We start from the raw sequence: 15,969 nt of genomic DNA on the forward strand, positions 1-15,969 counted from the left end.
AAAATACAGAAAAAATAAATGAGTAAAAAAGGAAAATGACAGATGGCTTAAATGTCTTTTTGCAAATGAAAAATGTAAATTATGGCATACATTTGTTTGTATTTTATGTAAAATCCTTACATAAAATACAGTGTAACTAGCTGCCTTCAAATGTCACATATTCAATCTGATTAAATATTTAATTAAATTACTAATTAAATGTTCTATTTAATTTACCTTTGGGATCTATAAAGTATTTTTGAATTTGAATTATTAGTGAGGGACTTCACATGATTAAAACAAAAATCAATGAAATTTTAGGTCATGGACTGCAATTTACTGAATTTTGACTATAAAGTATGAGTTTAATGTTCAGGCTGATAATTGGCTAGATAATTGCTTTCTGTTTTAACTGATTAAAATGTATAAAATGAAAATGAAAGTGTATTATTGCATAGCTAGATGCAAGTTAATGTAAGAATTTTAATGTCAGCTCTCAACAGAACTGTTGAGAGCTGAAGATTAAATAGTTCACTATGTCAAATATATTTAAAGAAAAATGTTAGTCTTCCAAAAAAGAAGATACGCAAACTAACAATCTGAAGGAGAGGCTATGATAAATATCCTACCGGAACCAAGCAGCGATAGGGTTCATGTTTCCGGTCGGACTGAGTTTTTGTGAGTCTGTTTGGCGCCTGCTGCTGTTAGCCACAGACCGTCGGTTTCATTTTACGATGCCTTCAGAAAATCTACGATGGGAAACTTTAGAGGCTTTAAAAAATTCGCCAAAAGGACAAGTGACCTTCGATCCTTACTGGTCAGAGAGAGGAGAGGTGAGTTTTCTCCGGTTAGCATCTGCTAGCTCGACTCGGTGGAAGCTAAAGTCAGCCTTTCTGCTTGTTTACTTTTAAAAATAGGGTGTTCCTTAATTATCAAATGCTCATTTATTGAGTCGGTTTGACCAAAGACTGTTTCACCAAGAGCTCTTCTTGAGGTTAAGGTGTGAAATCGAGGACATGGGGTGGTTTTGTGAGACTTTATTTAAATTTTATTCAGTTTGTTACATCATAGTTCCCTTATATCCCCACTAGGGGGCCGTGTTATTTTTTTTTAACTTTATTTCAGAAATAAAAGACAAGGTAGTTGTCTTAAACTTTAGGGGACGACGCTCAAAAATGACCTTTTAAAACCTAAATTGTGTCATTATATGGTAAATTGGATAATGGTACAAACAAGCAACGCCTCAGCTAAAAGAATCAGAAGTAACATAACATAATTTTCTAGGCTCTTTAATCGAATACAATCCAATAATGTAATCATTTTTTTCGGTGGTCCTAATCCTCTTCCACGTAGAGCATCTGCAGTTTTAAAGTAATAAATGGACATTTGATCCAATGTACAGTACAGTTCTTGAGTGCCAGGTTGTATATAATAATCTGACAGATTAGTGATGAAAATATGACCTTTGAACTTCTTTCTGAGCATCTCTCTGTGTTCTTGCAGCATATTTTGGCTGGGTGTAAAGAGACCCCCAGCTTGTCCTCTCACTCTGCGGTCATATTGGAGCGGATCGACTCTCGGTCGCTGAACAAGTCGTCCTTCTTGGACTCCAGCTCCATTGACTTTGAGGAGAAACCTGCCTCTGTTTCCTCCTCAGAATCCACAGCGGATCTCAACAGCAAGATCAGCGCTCTTTCTTCAGCTCCGTCTCTGAAAAATCAACCAAAAGATGTCAGTTATACACTAAAGTTGTTGGGATGCTGTTGTTGTTACTGGAGAACTTTTCTGGGAGTTTTTCGCTATTGTTACAGGTTTCCGGGTCGCTACCGAAGCTTAGTGATGAGACAAGAGGTGAAAGTCCAGAGGCTGATGTCAGCGAAGTTCCCGCTCCTCCTTCCCCACCTGCCATTTCCCTGCTGTCACCCAGAGCCATGGAGACGGCCGGCCACATCATCCGCTTCCAGAAGAAGCAGCAAGAGAAGGCCAAGGTCCGACTCTCAGAACCTTTTTTCAGATCAAACTTGTATTTTTTTTTTTTTTTTTAAATTCACTATTTGATAGGACTGTTTTTTTTTTTTTAAGATTTGCATGTTTTCTTCTTTCCAAAAATGTACTGTATTATATGAAGTCATCAATAAGCCAACTAGAGCTTTATTTATACCTATTTGGCTGATCATTCAGAACTTGTTTCATAACATTACAATTCATGCTCAGACAAAATCCAAATATCAATGAAAAACATTCATATTTGTTATTTTAGAGAGGAATAATTAAGCTGTCATTTGTTCGTAAAGCCACCATGTTTATTTCTTTTCTCCTTCTGGGCAGCCATGCTTTATTTTAATCTTTAACACTTTTATTATCATCTCAAGGTTTTCTGGAGGTCAATTTTTTGACTTTTGGCAGCTTTTTCCTCATCAGAACATTTAAAAAACATTGAAAAGCCTGGAGAACTTTTTATTAAGACTCTAAAGCTACCAAAAATCATGGTTGCTTTTGAAAGAACATATAAAAAGAACTGCATGTTAGAAGTATCAATCTGACACAGTTTATGTGATGTTACTCCGGGAAGTGAGTCTGGATCTGTTTTATCAATGTTTCAAACACCAGGTGGCGCTCCAAGAGCGGCAGGTGTTGCAGGAGAAGCTGGTGGAGTCCGTGGCGAGCACCGAGTTGGAGCACCTGAAGCGCTTCGAGGAGATGAAGGAGCTGAAGCAGAGGCAGGAGTTCCAGAGTATTCGGGACATGATAGACAGAGAGTGAGAACCGAACCACACGCAGGACGATGCTGAGTGATAACTGAGATGTTTCTGTGTGTTTGAGTCCAAAATGCTTCGTCTCTCTGCTGCAGAACCAAAGAGAGCATGGGGCGCCAGGAGAAGCTGAAGGAAGAGCAGCGGCACCGAATAAAGGTACAATACGTCAATTATTATAGGCAAAAAAAAACTTCTGTCTGTTCACTTTCATAGTATGCTCTTTTATTTTGTGGTACACTTACATAAATAGCATCTATATATATATATATATATATAAGCTTTTCACAATAAGCAATAACTCAATCACATGATCAATTAAAAAAAACTAAACAATTTCCTTTTGTAGAGTTTATATTTTGGTTATTTTTTTCCTTTTCTCTCTTTCTACCAAAAACTGGATGACGGAACTCTTCAGTCTTTGGTCTTTTTTTGAAGAACAGTTTTGTTTCCAGAGACTTCAGGTTCATTTTATTTATTGTTCCTGTTTTTTTATTTATTTTGGATATTTTAAATGTTTTCCAGTTCCAGAGTTAAATGCTCATTAGATTTTAAAGTTTATTGATTTTTGAGAATATGTTCTTGCATTATTTTACTTGAAAATGGTCTCAAAGCAACAATGTTGTCATTTATCACAGTAACTTCTGGGACAGTTTATTATTTTGGAATATTTGTTATTGTGACAGACCTTTAAATTAAGAGGTAAAGTTGTCTGGGTTTCATCTGTCCTTAAATGTTATTTATTATTTTTCTTTAAAATCTGATCTAAAAGGTCCTCGGCTTGTTTTGGTTTAGGTTTTTTTTTCTAGTGTTTTTCTTCCACAGGACTGAAACACAAACTAAATTTTCTTCATGAATACAATCATGAGGAAAATGCAAGATCATTCCCATTTCTGCTTGAAACTGTTTTTTTAGTAAATTCGAATCAACATGCAGCAATGAAAAGCTCTGTTGGTTAATACATGTATCAACAATAAAAAGTTTTCAGTTTTGATGCATTTAATGAACAGGAAAAAAATCTGATTTTTATGTATTTGACATGTCAGAACTGCTTGGAATAAATGATCGACTGGTATATCAACAGGATCAATATTTAGAAGGTGCGATTTAACTTTTTCTGCAGGATCCTAAAATGCTTTAAACTTGACGAACTTCTTCTTTTCATCCATTTTTAACTATGTAAAGGCTAGGTCTTGCCCATCCTTTAGTTATGCATTCTTCAGTCTGGATTGATTTTCCTCCTGTAGATCCTGAACCTTCGTGTGAGAGAGCTGGAGCAGCAGCGCCACCGTGAGGCGGAGCTGGAGAAGCAGAGGCAGGCAGAGGGCAGGGAGAGGCTGCGGAGCCTCAACAGCATCCAGGAAGAGATCCTTCAGCTCAACCAGCTGCTGGAGCCGTCCGCCCAGGCCAACGCTCACCTCCCGGCAGCCAGCCTCGCCTCACACAGCCTCCGTGGCAACCAGCTGTGCTCCCAGGTGTCGGAGGTGGTGAGAAAGACGGCAGAGGTCGGTCCAACCTCAGATGTGGGTTTCAGTTTCCTACGGTTCTGTTCAGTAACCGGGCGTCTTTCCGTTTCTGTCCAGGGAGAGTTTCCCAGCGTGGAGGACATGGCCGTGGCGGAGCGAGCGCTCTGCGAGATGAGGTCGGTGATCCGGCAGATGGGGGAGGAGGCGGACAGGGTTCAGGAGAAGAAGAAGAAGGATCAGGAGCAGGAAGAAGAGCGCAGGAAGCAGGAGGCTCTGCAGGCGCAGCAGGAGGCGCAGAAGAAGGCAGAGCAGGCAGCCAAAGAGAAGGAGCTGAGAAAAGGTGACTCAAACTCATTTTTTAGCTTCAAAACAGTGAATCATAGGTAAAATGATGCTTTTAAATCTGTAGAGATGGTTTAGAAACTGCAGGCAAAAATATGGACAGGCGTAGAACCTGTAATCTTATTAATAGAGCTGAAACGCTCTAATATTATTTCTTTATCAAAAGCGACACTATTTATAATCCAAATCACAAATCTAACTGAAGAACAAAAGAGAGAAAATGTCATTAAAATTGAGGCTGAAACGATTAATCAAATTAATCACAATTAATTGATTGCTTTATATCATCGTTTAGAAATACTATTTCTTCTCTTCTAAAAAACTAGCACTGCTTATAATCCAAGACACAAATATAATTGAAGAAAAAAGTAAAATGTAATTAAAACTGAAGCTAAAATGATTAAACCACTGAATCAATTATTGATATTAAATTTCTAATATTTTTTTCTCTGCCAAAAAGTGGCAGAGAAATGTTTATGATCCAAATCACAAATATAAAATTAGAAAAAAGTGAAGAAAAGGAAAAATGTGCAACATTAAAACCAGGGATGAAATGATTAATCATGATTAATCGATTGTTGTTACAATCAATTTAGCAAATGATTAATTGTTAAACATGGCCATTTGCAGAAAGAAAAACTCACTGGAGCAACAATTGAGACAAAACTTTACAGAGTTTTGTATATCTGTGTGCTTATTTGTATCTTTTAATGTATTTCAAATATTCTGTAAAGAAAGGCTTAAGTGGTTAAATGACAAATTTGGATAAAGGTGGCAATTTTTAAAATTTCATCATCAATAATTGTTTACTGAAGTAATCATTAGTTGCAGATCTGTTTGTTAATCATGTCTGGTCCAACAGGGCTGCAGAACAACGCAGAAGAGAGCACCATGAAGTGGTACAAGGAGCTGCAGAACTCGGCCGCTCAGTGCGCTCAGTCCTTCGAACAACTCAACTCTCCCAAAGACGCTCAGGTGGCTCCACGCCGGCAAACTCCAGAATTATTTCATTATTAATTTATTTTTAATGTCTGTATGTGATTCCCTTCCTCCTGGCTCAGACGAAGAAGCTCAAGCTGGAGCTGCAGAAAGCCGCCACCATCCCCGTCAGCCAGATCTCCACCAACTCTGGGTCGCAGCTCCGGGAGATCTTCGACAGGATCGACAAGCTGCTGTCTGGACGGGCCGTGGTGTCCGGTGGAAAGTCCGTCTCTGCCTCCCAGCATCCTCAGGGCCTGGAGTTTGTCGCCTACAAGCTGGCGGAGAAGTTCGTGGTGAGTCTGTCTGCAGGTAGCAGGAGGAACGGCAGAGTGACTGTTCCAACAATTAAAACATTCTGGTGTGAGTTTTCATCACGTTTTCCAGATCTTGAACTGAATTTCTATTTTTATTTTTATTTAATCATTACATTTTAACACTAATTTGTGTCTCCTGAGTTAAATACTGACTGAGCTGCAAATTGTGGTTTTATCACATTAAGTATTCATGTACCGGTAATACAACAAAACAGGAATACATTTTGTTGCTGAATAGAAAAATAAACGGTGAAAATAATTTTTTTTAAAAAGTGAAAAACCTAATTTCTCATGCACACGGAGATGTTCATTCAGTGAATAAATGTTCAGTGCGTTAACTCACGACAGCCTTCATAATCAACTGCTTATTGGCATTATGTTGTTTTTGTTAGTTTTTCTCCGTTATGTCCTCCGCTTTTGTTTCATCACTTTTCTTTCGTCGCCTTCATAGCGAATCCGTAATTGTTTTTAATGATAAGTTGACGCTGCTTCGTCATGCAGCTCAGCTGAATGTTTCACCTTTAAGGTGAGACTTAAGGAGCGTATCGAGGGTTTATATCTCAAAACAGAGCCGCATAAAGTGTTTTTGTTTTTCATCCTACGGTCCCGTTCGGACCGTTACTCCTTCCCGTCCTGTAACGGACCCGCCGCCATCTTAGGCGATGCCGTTGATAGTTTGTGTTCATCGCTTCAGCATGACACGCGGCGCCCTCTGCTGGGTGGCGGTCAAACTACAACACTTAAAGAAGATCTAAGCGAACTTTATTAATTGATTGGAACAATTTTTTTGTCTACTAAACCAATTAATAGACAATCCCTAATGTTAATAGATATTTAATTTCAAATGACCAAACAGTCCTGACTCGTCCTCTGACTCCTGATCTTTTTCCTGAGTAGAAACAAGGTGAGGAAGAGGTGGCGTCCCACCATGAAGCCGCCTTCCCCATCGGTGTGGTGGCCTCAGGCATCTGGGAGCTGCACCCCCAGGTGGGCGACCTCATCCTGGCTCACCTGCATAAGAAGTGCCCATATTCGGTCCCACACTACCCCCCGATGAAGGATGGCACGCCTGTGGAAGAATACCAGAAGTAAGTGGTTCAGAAAAGAAATGGGCGCATTTTGCAGATTTTTTTATTTATCCACTTAAGCATTTTTCTTGATCTTAAATGAAAATGTTTATATTTTTCATGTAGTTTTAGGTTAATTACTGCTCTGATTTTGTTGTTCTGCCAGCAAAAGTCCATTTTTAGGCTGTATAATCAATTATTAAGTTAATTGACGATTATTTCAATAATTGATTAATCATGATTAATTCCATTAATTGTTTCAGCCCTAGTGTTAATGGCATATTTTCTTCTTTTATTCAATTTTATTTGTGATGTGGATATAAGCAGTGCTGGTTTTTGATAAAGAACTAATTTTACAAATATAATTTATAACCAATTACGTGAATAATTGATTAATCATGATTAATTTGATTAATTGTTTCAGCCCTAGCTTTAATAAAGTATATTTTCCTTCCCTTTGTTTCTTCAATCATATTTGTGATTTAAGTTATGAGTCACTTTTTGGTAGAGAAGAAACATTAGAAATATAATTTCAAATCGATGAGAATAATCGATTAATTCGATTAATCATTTCAGCTCTAGCTCAGACCTGCTTTTGACTGGGGTAAATTTTGGATCAGATGTAATAACGGTGATTCCCACTCCGACAGGATTCTGGGTTACCGTGTGGATGACTGTGGGGTCGAAGGTCAGGACAGTTTTCTGAAGCGGATGTCTGGGATGATCCGTCTCTACGCCGCTGTGATCCAGCTGAGGTGGCCCTACGGCTCCAAGCAGGGGGTAAACATGCTGCCACTTCCTGTTTGTGTCCCGTCAGGGCTCATGCTGATCGGTTCTGATCGTTTCTGTCGTCCCTCAGTCTGTTCCTCATGGGCTGAACCACGGCTGGCGCTGGCTGGCCCAGATGCTCAACATGGAGCCTCTGGCTGACATCACAGCGACGCTGTTGTTCGACTTCCTGGAGGTGAGTCCAAACTGGAGCTGAGGTTCTGGATCTGGTTCTTGAGGTTCTGAGTTTGGTTCCTGATGTTCTGGATGTCATCTGGTCACCCAAACCATTTTTATTTATGTTCTAACTTTTAGAAAAACCGTAAAGAAAGTCATTTAATCCATCCATCCGTCTCTGTCGTCCGTCTGTCCATAAAGCCAGACTCCTGTTCAGATATCTGCTATAAATTTTTCATGAACTTTTATAATAAAATATTCGGCTCATTTAAGTTCCTAAATATTTGGGATCTGAATTTTAACCAACTGTGAAAGCCTCTTCTGATTTGATTCTTCTTCCAGGTTTGCGGAAACGCCTTGATGAAGCAGTACCAGGGTCAGTTCTGGAAGCTCATCCTGCTGCTGAAAGACGAGTACTTCCCCAGGTACAAACTGAGGCTGCGGTTCAGAAATACACCCTCCATCCATCCTATCAACCGTCTGTCAAACATCCATCCATTCTTATGTGTCTAAATCTGCTGCGTCTCCAGGATCGAAGCGGTGACCAGCAGTGGAGAAATGGGCTCCGTCATCAGGCTGAAGCAGTTCCTCGAGGTTCGTTTCCCTCTCAACTCGGTGACTTTAACGAACATTGTGATAATTAGAGTCAAAGGTTTCAGGAACATTGTTCAAAACTAAAAACACAGGAAGGTTTATTTGATATATGGAGAGTCATCCATCCTAATATCCAGATTAGAGCTGCAACTAATTTTTATTTTAGTGATAGATTAATCTAATGATTATTTTTTACAACTGATTGGATAAAAAACGGTTCACTAAAATTTTTTTTTTCATTTAATTATTTTCATGCAATATTAGAAATGCATTAAAAATGCAAATATTTCAATTACTTATTTTAGATATTTAAATCAATGCTCAGAAAATAGATTAATGACCTTAAAGTTTGGAACAGGTTGGCAACAAAAGGCTTAGAAAATGTCTTCAGTAGCTGAATTTTATGGGATAATTTTCTCTCCCACTCAGACGTCATTGAAGAGCCGACAGATCAGCCCGCCCAAAGGCCAGCTGAGCGCCACCTTCTGGAGGTCCTGATGAACGACGCTCTCATGGACTTTTAGTTTTTGAGTTTTAGATTTGAGAATCCTGGATTTTCCTCAGACGAACCTAAAAAAATGAGGATTTCTCCGTGCCGTTTGTGCCGCCCTGCTGTTGAATCGTGTCCCTGGAGACCGGAAAACGTCTGTATCGTCGTTTATTTTTATGTTCTCTTCTTTATTTTTATTTTCTCCAGACACACTTCCAGGACACGATGAATTTGGACATTTAAACACTAACACAGCGTCCCGCAAACAGCTCTGGTCCAGTCTTAAGTGCACTGATTTATTTTATCATTTTTTATTTATGTGCAGCATCATATCAAGATTTAAATCTCTAATTAGTATTTTTATTGTTAACCTGATGTTAGTTCTTTCCATCATTTCAGCCTCTTTAATCACTGTTCAAATCAAATATGAAGTGTTTTTGTGAAATTTGAACGTATTTATTATGTTATAAATCCACTGTGTGGAAACTGAGATGCTGTTTTATCGCAGAAATACTTTTATCCTGGAAAATGAAACGGAAATCTGGCTTTTTGTTTTTCTGTAAGTGAAAAAACTGAAGCCAATTGTGTTTATGTATAATTTGTCCTGAATGTCTGATTACAAATCAGCGCCTGAATGAATGTAATCTACAGGAACCAGAACATGAGCTGCAGTTTTTCTTTTGAAATACATTTTTTTCAGCTGTAAATGTCAGTAATTTCTTTTCATTGGGAGCTAAATGTATGAGAGCAACACTTTAGACATCCTTGATCTTGAAAGAAAAAGTCAAAGATCCTCCTTTCTGCAAATCCTGTTATTAAAACGAAGCATCTGTAAATTTTGATGGAAACATCAAGATAATAGGTGAAATAAAATCTCAATGCTCAAGTTTGTTTTCTTTTATTTTACATTTCCTTCCCCACAGAGTTGTTACAAGTAATCAACAGCCAACAGTTTGATACATTCCAGTCTGATGGGTGTTTTTATAGCAGACATAAATACAGAGAACCTTATTTTATGGTTCCTGCAGAAACTAAAAAAATTAACCGTTTTTTTGTCCTTCCTGAAGAAGCAGCAGGAAAAATCTGTTAAGCCTCAAAATTAATTCAAACTTAAAACTGAAAGCTTGTGCAAACGTGAGGAAAAGAATGACCAATCTATTTTAGCGATTTACATAAAAAACTGACAAAAAAAACTGATTTCCATTATTTTAGATTCCCATCATTGTTTAGAAGTGTTAAAATTACTTCATTTTGAACAAATTAAACATATAATTTGTTCAATTTGTGTTAAAGTAAATCAAAAAGTAATAAATATTCATCTTTTGTCCTTTAGCTGGACTGAAGATCTTTAAATTGACATTATGAGCCTTAAATCTCCAGGTGTGGGCAGATGGAGTTCTCCCTTTCCACCAGTAGATGTCACTAGTAACCTCGTAAAAACCTGGCGCAAACAGAGCAGACGAGGTTTTTTTGTCACTAATGCTGAAATCAAAGTATTGTTAAACTCGTCCGTTTCACAGCGAGGCGGACTCATCCTGAGGCGTTTGAGATTCCTACAAAACAACGAAGGCCATTTTGCTCCAGGTGCGGGTTCTTGTCCATTTGGAGGCTCGGAGTTTAAGATCGACCCTCATGGTTGAGCGTGGCTCTCTCCATGCGCATGTACCAGGGTTTGACTTTGGTGTTCGCCATCATGTCGTCAAACGCCTGAAGTCCTTCCATCACTCTGAGGACTCCGAACACCGCCTACAGGTAGGGAATCAACCATAGACATTATATAATTATATTATTATTATTATTATTATAATATTATATTATATTATGTCTATGGAATCAACGGATTAGTTCGTTTCCAAGAGCCTTTGTATGGCAAGTCACGTAAGACATATATCGCCATTTTTATCGCGCATCAGGCTAAACTGTAACGCAAAAAAACATCGTAAGATACGGCGAAAACCATTCAAAACGCGGCTTTTTAAATCTTTTTGAGGCTAACTTCTGAACTCCGAAAATTACGGCGTTTAGTCTGGTCCTTGAACACTGCCACGCTCCTGAACGTCATCACACGTACGTGAGTATGTACAGCGTTGAATGACCGGAATAAATGCTGTAATTTTCGGCACTCAGGTAGTCTACGGCGGCGTAATAAGCGGGGTTTTGAATGCATTTTCGCCATATTTTACTACATTCCAAGCCAGCGGATTTTTGCTTCCAAGCCCCGGGTCTGTTCTCCAAAAACAAGCCGGCGTTTCCTCACCAGGTCCGCCAGGTTCGGTTGATCGCCACCCATGAACTTCTTGTTCTTGCCGATGGCCGCCATCCAGTCATTAACGGCCTTGTAGAGGTCCTGCCTGACGTCGTCCTGCAGGTTGTGTCTGTAGGATCAATGAAGGGAAATAACCATCATAATCTAATAAAAAAACGTCAGGAATTAATAAATTCAGAAAATTAGTAGAAACGTACCTATTCTTTAGTCTCTTTGAGATGACGAACATAGCAGCAGCGCCTACGTATTTGGCAAAGAAGCCTTCCACGGTACCGAACTTGCCCTCACGAACGATGTAGTCGAAAGACGCCAAGGCTTCGCCGGTAGTTCGGTAAACGTTTGGCGATATGAGATGTACAAGCCAATCATCGGCCCACTGTCGCCACTTCATCTCCTCTCTGAAAAACACAACAAATCTCTAAACGCATAGCCATAAACCAAGATTACGAGTCAAAATCTATGTAAACATAAAGAAAGGACTCATTTGCTGTCTTCATAAAGAAATGTAAGACCTGTATCACGACAGAAACAAGAAAATACTGCAATAGTGGCAAGTTTTTTTGTTTGTTTGTTGTTTTTTTTGCACAAAATGCACTTATTTATATGGATTAGCAACAGAAGTAACCCAGTGGCATCAAGTGGTAATAAATCTACACTTTCCCATGATAGACGAAAAAAGCTAGCTTTCTGAGTTTGAACAGTTGAAGATTTGCTGAAATAAAATTCTGAAAGTTGGAGATAAATCTCATAAATTTTGTAGGAACAGGAGTTTGAAAAGTCAAAATGTTGCTAGAAAATGATAAAAAAAAAAACTTTTCCAAGTTGTTACTAAAAAATTTCTCAGATTAATCTAAAAATTTCTGTTTTTTCTAGCCAATTTTTGACTTTTCAAACTCATGAATTTCCTTTTTTCTCTAGAAAATTCCAGGGATTATTTTGGCAGAGCTGTATTCTGTCTTTAATGACTAATGCAACCTCGTAAATTTCTGCCTCAGCAGCATCATCTGGTCAAAAAGAGCCGTCAGGAAGAGCGGAGCTCCTCGTGGTTTCATGTTTGGACTCACTTCTGCATCCCCTTTGCAGGATAAACGGCAGCGGTTTGGGCCTCGCTCAGCATCAGCCAGTACTTATTGTTGTACTCCGTCACCTCCTTTCCCCGGTCGTTCACAGACTTCATCTCTGGGTAGCAGTGAATTACGTCCGACAAGCTCTTCTCCCTGGATCAGGATCAAGGTCAGACATCTTAGGACTTGGTTTTTGGGCTGGTTTTATTCTTCATTTTAATCTCATTGGCATTTTTCATGATTTCCAAAGGTAAAAGCTTAATATTGACACACACACACAAACAAATTTAATCCCTTAATGATCAAAAAAGTGATATCTCAGAACTTTCCAGTCAGGAATTAAACCACAGATTCCATTGGAGAAGAAAAACTCTTGTATTCATAAAAAAAGTTTTAGAAATACAATTAAATAATAAACAAATGCAGAATGCTGTACTTTTTAAACAAGTTTACAATAAAATATGTATGTTCATTATTTAAACAATTTTAAAATTAATTTCAACGTACTTGTTGATCATTAGAGTCCTGAGGGAGCTGATGATGACAGATGAGTCATTCAGTTGCTGCAGAAACAAGACAACATGGTTGTAAGATCAATACTTTGAGTAGAGCAGCACAAAATATTCAATCATGTGTGAAAATGATTGGTTAGGAATATTGAAAAACAACTGCAGGCCTGAGACATTAACAAATTTTGCTGGATTATACATTTTCCAATTTATGTTTGCAATAAACGATATTTCTGTTTTAAGAGTATTTTCAAAAATGTTGATTTTATATATTTTGTTTATATTTTCCTCTATCATCAACAAAATCACTGCACTTAAAATACCGTAAGGACAACACTGAACTTTCTTTTTCATACATTTTGTTTTGCTTGTTTATATTCACTTAATCTTAACATCTGTGTTTGATTTGTTCATATCACAATTAAGAAAATAAATAAAAACTTACTGGAAATATATTAAATATCCAAAATAAACCCCAACAACCACAATGGAAATAGAAACCACATATAACTGAAACCAGAATAAGAATATTAACCATCAGAGCTCATTTTAATTTATCAACTTGATTAATCAATTACTTGATTTTTGTGATTAATTCATCTTCTGAATATTTCAATATTTTCTTCAGGCAGATGGATGGACACCAAAAGACCTTAAAGCTCATGGACAGGCTTTTGCGGCTGAGATGATAAAACTAAAGGTGAAGGAAGAGCCAGAAAATCATATTTAATTTTAATTGATCAGCATTGAAATCCTCAGGAATATTATCAGCTGAATATTTTAATGATATTGTGGAGCTTTGACACCAGACCAGAGGGATGTTCATCGTTTCTCTCACCAGTTCGCCGTCCACCATCAGGATGGGCACCTTTCTGTACGCAGACCACTTGATCTCCTTCCTCATCACCGGGTTCACCTCCACGATGTCGTACGGCAGCCCGTAGTAGTCCAGAAAGGCTCGCACTTTGCTGCAGAACGGGCAGGTCTTGTACTGGTACAGAGTCATCTTCAGTCCGTCTCCTGAGACCTGCAGCGAAGCAACGAGAGGTAAAGCAGCCGAGGCTTCTGGTCCCATCACAAAAACCTAAAAACATTCACAAAACTCTGATAAAAACGTCCAGTTCTCCTTATGTGTTGTTCTATCGGGCTGGACAATAAAACAATAACAATAAGGCTGATAGAATATTCTATAATTTCACTTAACTCTAATCCAGAACCGCACGGCATTCTGGGAGATGTAGCCTATGCCTGTCATGATAACAAATTTTTCTGCACGATAAATTGTCCCAGAAGTTATTGCGATAAATAATAATATTGATGTTTTGAGACCATTTTCACATAACATAATGGTAAAAGCATAGTAATGCAGGAACATATTCTTAAGGTTCAGAAAACTTTAAGTTCTTATGAATGTTTAACACTGGAACTGGAAGACATTTTCAATATCCAAAATATTTAAAATGATAAAGTAAACAAAAAGATTGTTTACAAAAAGTAAACATTGCTTTGAGACTAACGCACCAGACGGAAGACTTTTGTCATCTGCTTTTTAGTAGAAAGAGAGAAAAGAGAAAAACAATAGCTCATGCAAATGGAAATGACTGAGCTTGTTTTAAATTATGCTGCGAATAATTGATTTATTGCAACAGGTCTAAATATGTCTAGAATACAAATTTATCATGTGACATCACAATTCCAGAAACTTTGAAGCTGATGGCCATCTTGGTAGGTATCCATAACTAACTGTTGATATAGAGTTGTTATGACAAGCCACAAGCTTAAAAATAGCTCTTGCCTTGTTTCTATCTAATTTATAGACAATAGAAGTACATTACGAATATTAATCAACCGCAATTTTTGAGTATTCTTCTTTTTGTTGGTCTTGAAGTCTTGGTTCTTCTATGCTTTGCACTGCGTTTGCCTACCAAGATGGCGGCTCAGTGGCACGGATCATGTCCGGTTCAGACTTGTGGGAACTATGTGTGTTCCTGCATTTTAGGAAATAAATATATATATATTTTTTTTATTTAAAAAGGAACTTAATTATTTGTTTTTCTGCATATTTATATAATTTGACAGTCTAATATGAGTTTAAGAGATTAAATTAACAATCTGCATAATGTGTCAATTTATTTTATCCTATTAATCACCAAAAATAATATATTATTAAAGTAATTGTTGTCTGATATTAAAAAAGATCAAATAAAAATCTGCGTGCCTTTTTTCATCCTATTAATTGTTAGAATAATTGTTAGATTAATCGATAACTAATCATTAGATTCAGCTCTAGTCATGAGTCTGTCATATACAACTACAGTCTTCAGTCAGAGGACTCTTCAGATTCGTTGCATGACTGACTGCTACAGGAGAGCCTTCCTCCCATCCACAATTATTCTTTGGAGATATTTTGATATTTAATTCTCCTTTGGGATAATTAAAGTATTTTTTTATTTATTTGAATTCTGCTTGGAAATAAATCCAACAGAACCACTGATTGGAGCAGGACAGCTGTAGTTGTACTGTTCATGATGATAAACACTGAGAGCTGCAGCTCAGTTCGACCTCTGGCGACCCCATCGTGTGGTCCGGAACCGACCCCAGAACCCGGGTCCGGACTCACCTTCTTGTCCTCCTCAGCCAGGTGCTGCTGCACGGACAGCTTCAGGGTTTGGTAGAGACCCAGACCTCCTCCGAGCAGAAAAGCGCAGCCCAGTACCCTGCCTCTTCCTGCCCGAACCGAGGACACCAGTCTGGACCGGAGCCCCGGCCCGCCGGTGCTCAACCCTCTTCTAAAGCCGTGAGCGCCAACATTCCCCAGCAAGAATGACACGGTACCGGTCCGAGCCGCGGCTGGAGTTTCTAGAAAAGACCGTGCGACCTTACAGAGGGTTCTGGAGCAGGCGGCTGCCATGTTGACTTTACGTAAAGCCCCACAATGCACCGGGGCGGAGGAGACAAAGGGATGTGCTGCCCTGGGTTCTGTCTGTCAGGATGAACAGAAGGCAGGGACGTTAACGCCTGTGGTTCTCAAACTGTGGTTCATGTAACTTCGGTAGCACCTGTGCTGCCTTTAGTGCACAGATGTCAAACTCCAGTCCTGGAGGGCCACTGCCCTGCAACGTTTAGGAAAACCTAGAATAAAGTCGAAATAATACAAGAATAAAGTCTATTACAAGACTTTAGTCTTGTAATATTACAA

At 38.5% G+C, this 15,969-nt stretch overlaps 2 protein-coding genes across 2 annotated transcripts; one reads left to right on the plus strand and one right to left on the minus strand.

The window, feature by feature from the left end:
* Positions 1-632: 632 nt before the first annotated feature.
* gle1 (GLE1 RNA export mediator) lies at positions 633-10,007 on the plus strand. The gene is made up of 15 exons (XM_007547433.2): positions 633-812; positions 1,483-1,710; positions 1,791-1,967; positions 2,590-2,738; positions 2,831-2,891; positions 3,980-4,237; positions 4,316-4,538; positions 5,403-5,515; positions 5,602-5,814; positions 6,733-6,923; positions 7,553-7,682; positions 7,762-7,866; positions 8,190-8,272; positions 8,378-8,441; positions 8,871-10,007. The coding sequence occupies exons 1-15, from the start codon at positions 633-635 to the stop codon at positions 8,937-8,939; spliced, it is 2,244 nt and encodes a 747-aa protein (XP_007547495.1). The 3' UTR covers positions 8,940-10,007.
* ptgesl (prostaglandin E synthase 2-like) lies at positions 9,816-15,756 on the minus strand. The gene is made up of 7 exons (XM_007547431.2): positions 15,391-15,756; positions 13,609-13,797; positions 12,769-12,824; positions 12,262-12,414; positions 11,395-11,595; positions 11,189-11,306; positions 9,816-10,677 (listed from the first exon to the last, which is right to left on the minus strand). The coding sequence occupies exons 1-7, from the start codon at positions 15,679-15,681 to the stop codon at positions 10,549-10,551; spliced, it is 1,137 nt and encodes a 378-aa protein (XP_007547493.1). The 5' UTR covers positions 15,682-15,756; the 3' UTR covers positions 9,816-10,548.
* Positions 15,757-15,969: the final 213 nt, after the last annotated feature.

Source organism: Poecilia formosa, unplaced genomic scaffold (assembly GCF_000485575.1).
Source record: "Poecilia formosa unplaced genomic scaffold, Poecilia_formosa-5.1.2 Scaffold20, whole genome shotgun sequence".
NCBI classification, from domain to species: domain Eukaryota; kingdom Metazoa; phylum Chordata; class Actinopteri; order Cyprinodontiformes; family Poeciliidae; genus Poecilia; species Poecilia formosa.